At 33.0% G+C, this 13,071-nt stretch overlaps 2 protein-coding genes across 3 annotated transcripts in view; one reads left to right on the top strand and one right to left on the bottom strand.

The window, feature by feature from the left end:
* Positions 1-2,114: 2,114 nt before the first annotated feature.
* On the bottom strand, positions 2,115-4,392 carry LOC143920341 (large ribosomal subunit protein eL34-like). Its single transcript, XM_077443184.1, has 2 exons — positions 4,224-4,392; positions 2,115-2,758 (listed from the first exon to the last, which is right to left on the bottom strand). Exons 1-2 carry the CDS (start codon positions 4,286-4,288, stop codon positions 2,467-2,469), a joined length of 357 nt encoding a protein of 118 aa, XP_077299310.1. The 5' UTR covers positions 4,289-4,392; the 3' UTR covers positions 2,115-2,466.
* Positions 4,393-4,892: 500 nt separating this feature from the next.
* Rbbp5 (retinoblastoma binding protein 5) overlaps positions 4,893-13,071 on the top strand; it is a 199,610-nt gene continuing 191,431 nt past the window's right edge. Inside the window, exons 1-3 of one of the 2 annotated variants that reach the window (XR_013261327.1) lie at positions 4,893-5,012; positions 5,118-5,194; positions 5,286-8,241. Coding sequence is in view for 1 of the 2 variants with exons in the window: in XM_077443171.1 (XP_077299297.1) it covers positions 5,301-6,731 (1,431 nt within the window). In the remaining variant the exon portion in view is untranslated. Of the gene's footprint in view, positions 5,030-5,117; positions 5,195-5,285; positions 8,242-13,071 lie in introns of those variants that run through there. The other variant, XM_077443171.1, reaches the window with a different exon arrangement.

Raw genomic sequence — 13,071 nt, 5'->3', positions numbered from 1 at the left:
GACCAGTTGTCCTGTGACCGGTTCACATTTGACTAGTAATCACCGAACCACTTTTGGGGGTTCGGTGATTATTGCTCACAAAGCGCTCGCCCAAAAGTCACTAAAATCTCTATAGCGGAACATCTGGCAGCCGAAAAGTCCATCATACTGACGAAATAAATATCTATCATACTCGGGTGTCAAATATTCTCTATTCGCGATTTTCATTGAAAAAATTGGCTTTTAGGCGAACGCAATGTGCGAAATAATCCGCTTACCATATTTTTACTTCGTTCCAATTCGCTTCACGATCTCTCTGGCCATTTTGGCGTGTCGGATTATAATTCTGAGCAATTTTTATAATACGGCATGAGCAATGTAAAAAATTCGCACGTAACCAATTCAATGTATTTGAGGAATTTAAGATGTATAAAAAACAAAATGCGATAATGACGCATACGTACCGGCTGTGCAGTGGCAGATCCGGGAAATTTGTAGGGTTAGCGGCATTTCTAATTTTTAATACTATAATTTCTTTTTTTCAAAAATAAGAAAATATATTCAGTTATATTATTAATTTAACGTCATATAAGCTTATAAATTTGATTTACGTTTTTAAACGCCGAATGCGAATTTTAATTATTATGTATTATGTTTAATATTATTTAGTCCTCTAGGGTGGAAGTCATTAATCTCGTGCCACCACCGTGGACCCGTCAGTGTGGCTGTGAGATTATTGGGGCCGTTAACACCGACAATATTTTAAGTACATAATATTGTTGGTGTCGACGGCCCCTTTTCGATACAAGTTTAAGCGCTAATGTAGGGAAATTCATATAAGATAAAATTTCTACCTCCGGCCGTCGGATTTTGTTCAAAACTTTTTTATTACTTAATATCACCATATAAAGAAGATAAAAATGATATAAAAGGTCTAAATAGAATTATTAAATATATGTTTTAAAAGAAATTATTACTTCTGGTTTATGAATTCTAACCAAAGCCGTATCAACTCAGTTAGTACATAAAAAATACAAATATAAATTTTCAGCTCGATAACGTTTAGTCACGGCTGCGCCTATCATATATGTACAAATGTATTCAACGCACACAGGCGGCAGAAAAATAAGAGTCGAAAAAATTATATATAGATTGCTGTTGTAAGTTACAACTTGTAACTCACCCGAACTATAATTCGGGGAAAAAGCAGAATGGCAGGTATAGCTTCGGTTCGCATAGATCTTTTATGTTCTATTATATTTGCAACGCCAGATATATTTCTTTAAGGATGTTGAATATTGGTTGGCCATCCAAAGAACAATATCCTAGATGTGGGATTGGAGGTAAAAACAGTATATTTTTGTTAATAACTTGAAAAAGTTCAGTCTCTCTTATCGTCTGGTCCTGTTCAGAACAAAATATATTGGTTTTCCATCTGTTTTTCTGGTTAATTTTTATTAGGATTAAAATTTTCAATACCATATTTATCCCAAGGTAAGATTTTTGCACTATTCTTGGTGAAGTTACCAAATTAATGTAACTTTAATAATGCCAATAGCTATTTTCACCCCCGACGGATATATTAGTTAAGTTTTCGGTCAAGTTATCTCATTATGATAATGACCAAATTATAAGTTTTGTCGAATAAATCTTGCTTAGACTTACTACCTACAACACTATCTTGGATTACCTACTGAAATATTGAACATTGAACGTGAAATAACTATCAAAATGTATACTAATTACTGTCGAACAAGCGTCTAAACCATGATTTAAGTTCAATAAATTCACTCAAAATTTTAAAATGATAACGTAAACGCAAATGTTGGCAATATTTTTTAAGCACTGTGAATTTGTGTTCCAACGTAATGTGCGAAATAATCTGTTTACTATTTAAAGGACTACTGAATGTCGAACTGCACATCGCGCAATAGAAAGGAGTGGATTTCTTCGAGTTAACATACTGAATCCAGGTAAATCTACTATGAATTTTCGCAAATTATTTCAATGTGCTAACTCAGAATTGACCCGACACCAAGAGTGACCATAAGCAAATATTATCTTTTTATTGCTGAATTTGAACAAAAAAATGCATCTGTTTCTGCTATAATATAATTAATTGAAAACATCGCAGTAATAAAATCAAATTATTGTTTATTATTTAGTAACTTATTTTTATACAGATCATGCCACAAGAAAAAATATGACAACCAGACTCAAACTCGAATGTTCATATAAAATTCAATAAATCAATCGTATTTAATTGCTGCAATATGATAAGTTTAGGGACTGTAAATTTACATCCTTCCATTTTTTTTAATCACTACTAAAAACGTCATAATAGACAAATCTTGAAACTGACGTACATATATAGGTATCTATAAAGCACCAGTTGACTAAAATTAAAACATGTAATTGTAATCTTAAAAGAAAAATAAATAAAACAAATAAGTATCTTATAATGGAAATTTTATTCAGTTACAGAGTTCATTTTTTAATTTGTTTTTTAATATTAACACCAGAAGCTTTCGTGACTTTCACGACAATCTTTTGTTCTTCTATTAAAAAGGCTCGGAGAATCCTCTGCTTGACACACTGATGGCAAAGAACTCCACCATACGCTCTAGTAACTGTCTTCTTCCTTCTGGACATGCGAGAGCGTTCCATTGGTCTTGCGGGTGTAATGCCTCTAAGTTTCTCTTTGCACTGTCCACATCTTGGTACTCGTTTAGGTTTTTTCAGGTATTGGTAGACGAGTTTGCCGCCAGGAGTACGCACCCTAGAATAAGATTTATTGAATAATTAGTCTCAAGTAAAAAAGCAAGATTACAATAAACATGTAGGATCTAATAAAAAAGGACTAATTTCTGTTGTTTCTACAGATAGATTTTGAATATATACATCTACATATTTAATACATATTGGAAAATAATCCAATCCAAAGGAATGTGACCACAACTACATATTAAAATAAAATAATAAAAGCCAATATATATTATTGCATATTAACTATATAGTAAGACAAATAGTCAATTAAATAGCAAGGTATACCATTTTTTTTTTTGGAAATAATGGTTTTGTTCAACTAATCGAGCCTTATATGTAGTTTGTTTGGCCTTGCCCCGATAAATTCTAGAAATTTTTATTCGAAAGCCAATTATATTTATTTAATGGTCAATTATCATTTCTGTTTATGAAAGAGAAAAAGGTCTATTGTTTGTATGCACAGCTAGAAACTTCAAGAATTTCTCCAAATACTTTTGCTCGAGAAAAAGTTTATTTTCAAAAACGAGACTAACATGATGTACATATTAAAAAAAAGAGACGGAAAAGTCGATACACATTAAAAAATGAGACGCATGGTCAGCCTATTTATGTATACTTGAAGCTTATTACTTTAGCTTCCTATTAGAAAAAGAAAATTGCGGTCGAGTTAATTTCTGAATATGTATACATATAGCTTCTGGTACCTACAAGAAGTTTTTTATCTGTTGAGAAATTTTTCTGCTGGTTTTGTCAAATTACACAATATGTAAAGTTGAGCTATTCACCCTCTCCATGAATAGTATCAGCTTAATTTTGAAACGTGTCAACAATTTCAAGATGATGTGAATTGGAGAATTTGAGTCCAGCTTATTATTTTATTTAACTGCGTTCTTGACTGGCAATTGCCGTCTTGGACTGGCATTTGAGTAACAATATACTAGTAGTCATACAAACAATAATTAATTTACTCTAAAGAATATTATGAAACATGTTATGATTTAAATGGGAAATAAGTAAAATATTTTAAATGAACATTGAAATACAATTATATGTCATGAAAAGTTCCGTTACGTCTATAACACGACACCTTACAAAAACATAACCTATAAACCAATTCCTTCGAATAATTGACGAACCCGAACTTCACAATACAAGCTATTTCAGAATACGAAAAAGGTTACCATTATAAATATGATGTGGTAAGTTAACAACGTATAACACATATAGATTCGTACAACCAGCATGTCCTCAAACCAATTGAATATTAGGATTTTTGACAAATACCCATTGGACACGATTCCCTCATAGATGGAACAGATAGGTTAGGAAAATTTAAAATGTTGAAGGGTTGAAGGGTAGAAGATGAGCATTCGTGCATAGTGGCAAAAATGTATCTAGTACTAAATGTCAATCGTGGTTGGACACGAGCGACATCGCGAGGTAAAAGTGCAGAAATTGGGGTCGGGCGAGTTACTCACATGCGTCTCCTGTTGGACCTGGAGTTGTAAGAGAGGCGACGACGAAACGTGAGTCGCTGCACCATGGCTACGGCCTGATGCTTTCGGATTAGACTGAGGCCGCTCTTACCACCGACACCACGAGCCGGAAAGGGAAGCCGGACCCACTGACAGCTGTCGACATCAAATTTATTACGGCCATACACTACCAAACTATGTTCGTTCCCTTCTAATCAGTAAACCTAAAAGCTTATTCAGTATTCACTACTTACTCACATAACTAGGTTCTTTTAATCTAATTTATAATAAAAATTCAGTTTCATATCATTTATAATTAATTTACATATAGTATTGAGACTTGATATTTGTGAAATTTGTTATCTGATTAAAGGTCTGTTCATACCTATTCAGCACGACCCGTATCCTGCAGGTGTCCTGCAATTGCGGATAGTATTCTTTGGTACATTATATGGACGTATTCATACTCCATTCACGCATATAGAATGTACTAAAGAATACTGTCCGTACTTGCAGGATTCGGGTCGTGCTGGATAGGTATGAACAGACCTTGAATCTTAAAACTAAAAGATATTAATGGAAATTTTCAATTCAACTATCTGATGTATTTATATTATCCATCAAAATAAGAAAATGCCTAAATTTTTATGAAACTGAAACGCACATGAATCTAGCATTATTGAGTGCTGACAGTTGTCAACACTGTTTTAACGTCAATGTTGTGACAGAGGGTTTGCGGTATGTTACATTTGTACGACTAGATTTGTTTCTTTCTATGATTTTTCAACTAAGGTTGGTGTATTAAATATGTAAACCATTTTAAATATTATAATATACCGTACCATAAATTTTATGATAAATTTATATATTCCCTATATATTTTTTATATATTTTCAGAGATTGACCATTGAAATCAAACCAAATTTTAACCTTTTTTCTGACAGATTGTCTCTCATCTGGTTTATCAATCAAAGGTTACATATTATTTCATTACCTAAATGTTTGTCTATTTATTTTTGTTTAAATTTTATGCAATAATTTTCAATTGACGCTTTTTTCCTGCAGGTAAATCAAACAAATATGAATCTTGAATTGTTGGAATCTTTTGGTCAAAATTATCCCGAGGAATTTGACGGAAATCTTGATTCTATATCACTAGCTGCTACATGTGCATTTAACAAACGCGGCACTTTGTTAGCTGTTGGCTGTAATGATGGGAGAATTTTTATATGGGATTTCCTTACAAGAGGAATAGCAAAATCAATATCTGCCCATGTTCATCCTGTGTGTAGTTTAAGTTGGTCTCGAAATTGCCATAAATTGCTGTCTGCATCGACTGACCACAATGTATGTATCTGGGATGTTTTGTCGGGGGATTGTGAACAGCAATACAGATTTCCTACTCCAATTTTGAGAGTTCAATTTGATCCTCGTAATGACAAAAGATTCTTAGTTTGTCCCATGAAACATGCTGCTCTTCTTTTGGATTTGGAAGGGGAATATAAGTCTTTACCGTTAGATGAAGATGGAGATGTTAACGTCATCGCATCATTTGATCGAAGAGGCGATTATGTGTATACTGGAAACGCTAAAGGTCGAATACTTATTTTGGATTCTCAGTCGTTAGATATTAAATCTAGTTTTAGAATTACAATTGGAACATCTAGCACCACAGGTATAAAAAGTATTGAATTTGCCAGAAGAGGCGAATGTTTTTTAGTCAATACTTCCGACAGAGTAATTAGAGTTTATAATACGAAAGATGTTTTACAAGCTGGAAAAAATGGTGATCCTGAACCGATACAGAAACTTCAAGATTTAGTAAATAAAACAACTTGGAAAAAATGCTGTTTTTCTGGTGATGGAGAATACATATGTGCTGGATCTGCGAGACAACATGCTCTTTATATTTGGGAGAAGTCAATAGGAAACCTCGTCAAAATATTACATGGAACAAAAGGAGAATTACTTTTAGATGTAGTGTGGCACCCAGTTAGGCCAATAATTGCAAGTATTAGTTCAGGTGTCGTTTCCATATGGGCACAAAATCAAGTTGAAAATTGGTCTGCATTTGCACCAGATTTTAAAGAACTTGATGAAAATGTCGAATATGAAGAAAGGGAATCTGAATTTGATGTTACGGATGAAGACAAAAGTATAAATTTGGAGGGTGAAAATGAACACGATGAAGAAACTGAGGTTGATGTAACAATGTGTGAACCCGTCGCAGCCTTTTGCAGTTCTGATGAAGAAGGCAATGACGACAGTATGCTTTTATTTTTGCCAATTGCACCTGAAATAGAAGATCCTGAAGATGGTTGGGCTGCCACAATGGATACACAAGTAACTGTCGCTGAATCACCTGAAAAGTCTCCCCCATCCAAGAAAAAAAAAGTAAAATTTTACGATATTGGTATTAATATCAGTTGTACCGAACAGCATCCTATGCTATCTGGTAAAGATAAGCCCCAAACTGGTGGCAAAAAAGCAGCTGGACGACCAAGAAAATAAATACATAATCAACCGTTTGATAAATAGATTCATTTTAATATTTCATTATCAAAAAATTATATTGTATATTGTACATTTTAATGCGAGTTCAAAAGAATTTTTGCCATAATGTATGTATTCCATGATTTACAATAAATACTAAGAAATATTTAAGTCTCATTTTTACTTTATCTATGTAAGTACAGTGTACTGTCGATTATCTGGGTGCAGATTATCCGGTTTGCGGATTATCCGTGCTTGAAAAATATTAATTATTTTTTTTAAATTAATTAATTTTTGTTCTTATATGATAATGAGACGCACCGATTGATTGTGACCGTAAACATGCGTGTTTTTTGAAACATACATATGATGTCACACAAATGTTTTTCGTTCCCTTTTTAAATGTATTTTACTATTGCTTCAATTCTTTCAGTCGCTATTGATCATCGAAGAAGTAACAAGTGCGTGTATTCAGAGCATTTTTGTATTCAGATTTTTTCGAACATACGTATCATTAATTATAATACTTTGTGTGAAATTATTTTCTTTGCCATTAACTCGAAAATATATCAGATTGACATACCTGTTCGAAATATAGTTAAACAAAAAAATAAGTTATAGGCGTTCGCGAGAGATTGTAATAGTTTTGCAGGTCCTTCGAAACGAAAAAGTATGAAAATGTCAAGATACGAATATTTGGTTGCAACTATACTCATATAGTTATGGAAATGTGTATGGAAACAGCCAAGTTTTTCCATGAAAAATGAGGATCAGTAGACAACTTCAATGCTTCGTCTGGCTGGTTGACTAGATTTATTTTATATTTTGGCAACAGTAGTACTAACTATAGGTACTAACGGCCACACATCTGCTTAACTATAACCTTTTTTCTTAATAAATAAAAATTTGTTTTGTTAATATGGTATTATACTCGAAACTAAGTCAAAATTTGATGATTTGGATTATCGTGTTTTTCAATTATCCGTGCCCTCCCTCCCCAGCATTAGCCCGGATAATCGAGAGTGTACTGTAGTAACAATAAATGAAGTTTTGTGATCATGCGAAAATTCGAACTCGAGATTTTGACTGATTCGAACTCAGAATCGATCACTGATCCCGTTTCAATGATCTAGATAAAATGGGTGTGTGTCTGTTTGTCAGTGTATTTTGGCGATTTTTTGAACACCGTTGGTCCTATCGAACTGAAACTTATGTTCGGTCACTGAAATTCTTATCGATACGACCTAAATTTTTTTCAAATTTTTAAGTTGGCTGGAAATAGTATCTCCCTTTATAGGTTTCTTCTTTTTTTAAGTATTTGAATTCAAACCCTCAAAAATCTCCCAAACCGCTAAACCGATCTGAATGAAATTTTTTTACATGTAATAGAAATTATAAATTTTATACCCTTATATTATTTTGAAAATTTTCACCTGAACCAGAAGTAGTACTTTTTCTTTTTCTTCCACTATTTTTTCAACCCCTTAAACATGTGTGCTCTTCACGAAAAATATCTAGTATAATTCTTGTATCAATGAGATGAAAATAAAAATAAATTAGTAAATTTAATTAACCGAAAGTAAGAGGCCTCCATTTTAGAAAGGTCAAAAATGTTGTGGCCACTATTATACCCACAGCCCTGAACGTATCAAGCTGAAAATTTATATTTGTGTTCTTTATCTACATACCTAACTTAGAGCTGATAAGTAAAGCCCGGACCCTGAGGGGGCCGTTTATTGTTCAAATGTTGTAAATGCATTGTTAAAGGTTTGCCGAACCTTTTTTACAAAGCATTTACAACAATTGAACAATAAACGGCACGCTTCCGGTCCTACCTCTACTAATAAGGCTTTGGTCAGAATTTGTAAACCGGAAGTAGTATTTTATTTTAAAACAATATTTCATTATTTTATTTTGACCTTTTAAATTATTTTTATTTTCTTGATATTTAATGTATATAATACTGATAGTGATAGTATAACTACAGGCGGACCTCAACTTTCGCACATAATTGGTTCCTGAAAATGTGTGCGAAAGTTAAATGTTCGAAAGTAGAGGGATGTAAAAAAAAAAAGCAAAAAATGTATGTATTAAATAAAAATTATTTATATACATTAAAAAGTAAAGTAAATACATAAAATAAAAAGCAAAAAAGCAAAAGCAGAAAAACACGATAAAATAAAAAATAAAAACAAAAGAAAAATAACACGTAAATAAAATACTCAAATCCTATTCTTAGTTTTACATTCTGCAAAAGAAAAATAGTAAAAAAAAAATCACAGCGAGGCCCAAATGGAAGAGAGTAGATTAAGATTCCACACACACATCACATTCAAATTAAGAGAAGGCTGCCAGATACATATGTTAAAATAACATCCGATAATCTACACTCACTTAGGTGGAAAATATCGTATTCAGGCACGGCAAATTATAATCTCATAATGAACTTGTCAAGAGTTAGTTGAATATGACAATTTTTTTTTCTTCATAGTGTTCTGTAACATACAGTACTCTTATGAATAGCCCTACGTACTTGAGATATTCGTTCTCCATTGGGATCACAGTCTTCCATAATGTTCAAAAACTTTTCGAGATGCGTAAAAGCTTCGTTCATATTTTTTATAGTTAAGGTATTAATGATTTCTTCTGGTTCTTCTTCCTCACTTTCAATATGTATATAATTCTCGTTCTCTTGTCGGTCCATTAGTAATTCATTGGTCATGGGTTCAGAATGAGATTCAATCATCTCCTTAATATCTTCAATGTTAACATCTAGGTTAAGTTCGTTCATTAAGTGAACTATTTCAAGTGTGATAGTTTCTGGAGTTTCATCAAAATTTATATCACCCATCATTTGTGGGCATAGTTTTCTCCATGAACCTTTCATTGTTGACTCTTTTATTTCAGCCCACGCGTCTCCAATATTGTTTATTGCGTTCCATATGTTATAATTCCTCCAGAAATCTTTTAATGTGGGCCCACCTTCCATGTCAGTTGTCTTGATGGCCTGATTCATTATCGACCTCATATAATATCGTTTAAACGTAGCTATCACTGTTTGGTCCATGGGTTGTATGAGAGTCTTGTAGCATTATCTAAGATTAATAATATTTAAAATGGTAAATTATTAACTTCACAATATTGCTTTACTGCTGGTACGAAATGTGAAGTGAACCAATCTTTAAATATTAAAGCAGTAACCCAGGCTTTTTTATTTGATTTCCAAATGACTGGAAGCAATTTTTATCTTTCCCTTTCAATGCTCTAGGATTTTCTGCTTGATAAATTAACATTGGCATCAATTTTAAATCACCAGCTAAATTTCCACCAAGAAGCAATCGGTTTTTAGAAGGTTTATGACCAGGGGCAACTGATTCTTCCTTTGATAAGAATGTACGATTAGGCATCTTCTTCCAAAATAAACCAGTCTCATCTACATTGAATATTTGACTAGAGGAATATTCACCATCTTCAATAATTTTGGACAATGAGGAAATAAAGTCTTTTGCAGCATCTTCATCCGCATCAGCTGATTCTCCAGTGAATTTAATATTGTGTAAAGAATATCTTGTTTTAAAATTTGAAAACCAGCCGTGACTTGCATGAAACACCGTGTTAGAATCTTCTTTTAGTCTAGCCTTCCAATCCTTATGCAAACTAAGAGCTCTAGCTTGAATTATTGAAGTACTCAGAGGGATGTTTTTTGATTTTGGTCACTTATCCAATAAGACAAAGATTTCATCCATCATTATGCCGTGCAGGATGTAACACTTTTCACAGTACGGGCTCGTTCATACGCATTTCATAGTGCAACAGGGAATGGAGGAGAGGGAAAGAATTGCACGCAAACAAACATTTTTGCATTATCACCAAAAAAAAAAAAAAACGATTTTTTAAAAATGTGCGAAATAGCGAATTGTGCGAAAGTCGAATGTGCGAAAGTTGAGGTCCGCCTGTATTAGTATTTCATAATGCTGCCAGTATGTGTGAATTTGTCTGTACGGTTCAATATCGAATTTTGTTTTGTGACCTTCTTATATTCCTCAAATACATACATAGATAAAGTCATGGGTTGGTCACATCCGAATTTTTTTCTTTAGAATTTATTTTTATTTTCTGTTGGCTTAGACTTGATGTAAGGAATAATCGATTTCATTAAAATTAATTTAGTTAATTAATCTACATGGATATTCTTGGGCAAATTTAGGGAGAGGGAGCAATTGTGTAAATAGGTAGCTCTAAAATGTACCCCTAATATGCCGCTCTAAAAGAAAAATTAGCCATGTGGAAAATTGATTATTTTTCAGAACTAAAGAATTATTGTAATATTATATAGAAACAAATAGCTGCATTTAAAGAAATAAAAAAAATTAAAATATCAAATAAATGTATTATTTTAGTAAAAATTTTAGTTGTAACGAGACGACGAAAAATCGAAAGTGAAGTAAGAAGAGGCTAGTAAAAAAAAGAGGTTCTATTACTGTCCGGAATAGTGCCCGCAATCACTTAGTTCGGAAAAATTTGTCAGCAACAAAAATCGCCGAATTGGAATTCAGTATGTAGTTGTCAATTGAAAACTATAATTACAAAGCGGACAAATAATCATACAATAGAACGAAACTTCATCTTTATGTATAGGTATTTACCAGTGGCATGCGGTGAAATTCTCTTTTTGTCGTACAGCCTTACTTAATGTGCGCGAGCAGGATACAAGAGGAACAGGCTATTCCCCTTGTATCCTGCTCGCATACATTAAGTAAGGCTGTACGACAAAAAGAGAGAGAATTTCACCGCACGCCACTGATAAATACATTGTAGTAAACAGATTATTTCGCACATTGCGATCGCGAATACGGAATATCTGGCACTCGAGTTCTCGTCAGTATGATAGTTCGCGTGACGACTATCCATGGATGAAATTTTCGGGTGCCAGATGTTCCGTGATCGATATTTTAGTAACGTGGGTGTGATCGCTTTGTGCGGAATAATCACCAAACCATACATTGTAAATAATTTATATAATTTAAAATATATTTTATTTATTTTGTCATTGACACTCGACAACCCTAACTAACTATACGCCGCATCTTAAAAAAAAACAAGAAGGTGCCGATGCAGGTACATATGCATAGAAAACGAAAAGATCGGTTGAACGAAGTAGACCCCATAAGCACCCCGTGTGCACATATAACAGCGAGCAAGTGAAACCTGAAGAGGGTTGGTTCTTTTAAACTCTAACTTTTAAAATTAGGGCTATGGAATCGTTAAAAAAAACTTAAACTTCGAATCCGATATTTTCTCTGACTCTGACTTCAGCTCCAGGTCTGGTTCCGACTCTTTTTTTCCTGTATTATATAGGCATAAGACACATTATCTAAAGTGATTTAAAAAAATTAAAGTTAAATGAATAATTCCGAAGGTCAGAAAATTTTGATTTCGTCCAATACGTTGTCTCCACGTGAATTTTGCTAATTATGATTTAAAATAAAAAGTTTGTAATGACGCGTTGTTCATCTGTTACGTTTTTTTGCACCATTGAACTGATCTTCATATGCGTTCGATACCTTGAGCATAGACAGCAGTTTTTGTGTCAATAACATTATCCATATTGATTATTTAAAAAAAAGTATATGCATATACATCCGCTACAATACTATGTACCAAATCATATATGTACATACATATATCAAATAGGCACATACATCGTGCATATTCAGGTATAATCGTATAATCCTAATTTTTTTCAATTCTTACTCAAATAACGTGTGTGTGTGTCAATTTCTCGTGTTGTTTTTAATTAGGAGGGATAGGTTTTGGTGTTGGTGGCGCCACTCTGGATCACCAGACCCATACCAGACCCAAAAAACATAACACCGTTTCAGTTATTTTATCGAACATCAAACATATAAGAAGCATTGATCGTAAACCCTTCTACATACTTAATTTTCCGTAAATTAAAATAATATTAACACATTTTTTCTAAATATTCCATGGTATTTACAATATTCAATACTTATTACAAAATACAAAGTATGTATATCCGTATTGAACCAGTATTTATTTTATTTTATCTTATTTTATTGTTACAAATCAATATACACTCGCCATTACAGATTTGCTCCAATGCGACGGGTGTACGTTAACGAAATACAGAATATGATTGTAAATAGGTTTTTGAGCTCTTTTTCCCATTATGCTTTAGATTAACATTAGAATAATATTATCTGTTCCTGCTTCTGTCGCTGGCCTGTTATTTTCTGCTGGTTCTTGGCCTGCTGGTGTTCATTTTGGTAGATTTAAAGTTTGGGGAATGAGCATTAAGAATATAAAATCGAATACTAATACTACTTCTATGTCT

Source organism: Arctopsyche grandis, chromosome 12 (assembly GCF_051622035.1).
Source record: "Arctopsyche grandis isolate Sample6627 chromosome 12, ASM5162203v2, whole genome shotgun sequence".
In the NCBI taxonomy this organism is placed as follows: domain Eukaryota; kingdom Metazoa; phylum Arthropoda; class Insecta; order Trichoptera; family Hydropsychidae; genus Arctopsyche; species Arctopsyche grandis.
Note: the sequence above shows the minus strand (reverse complement) of the source record. Positions and strands in the feature narration are given on the sequence as shown.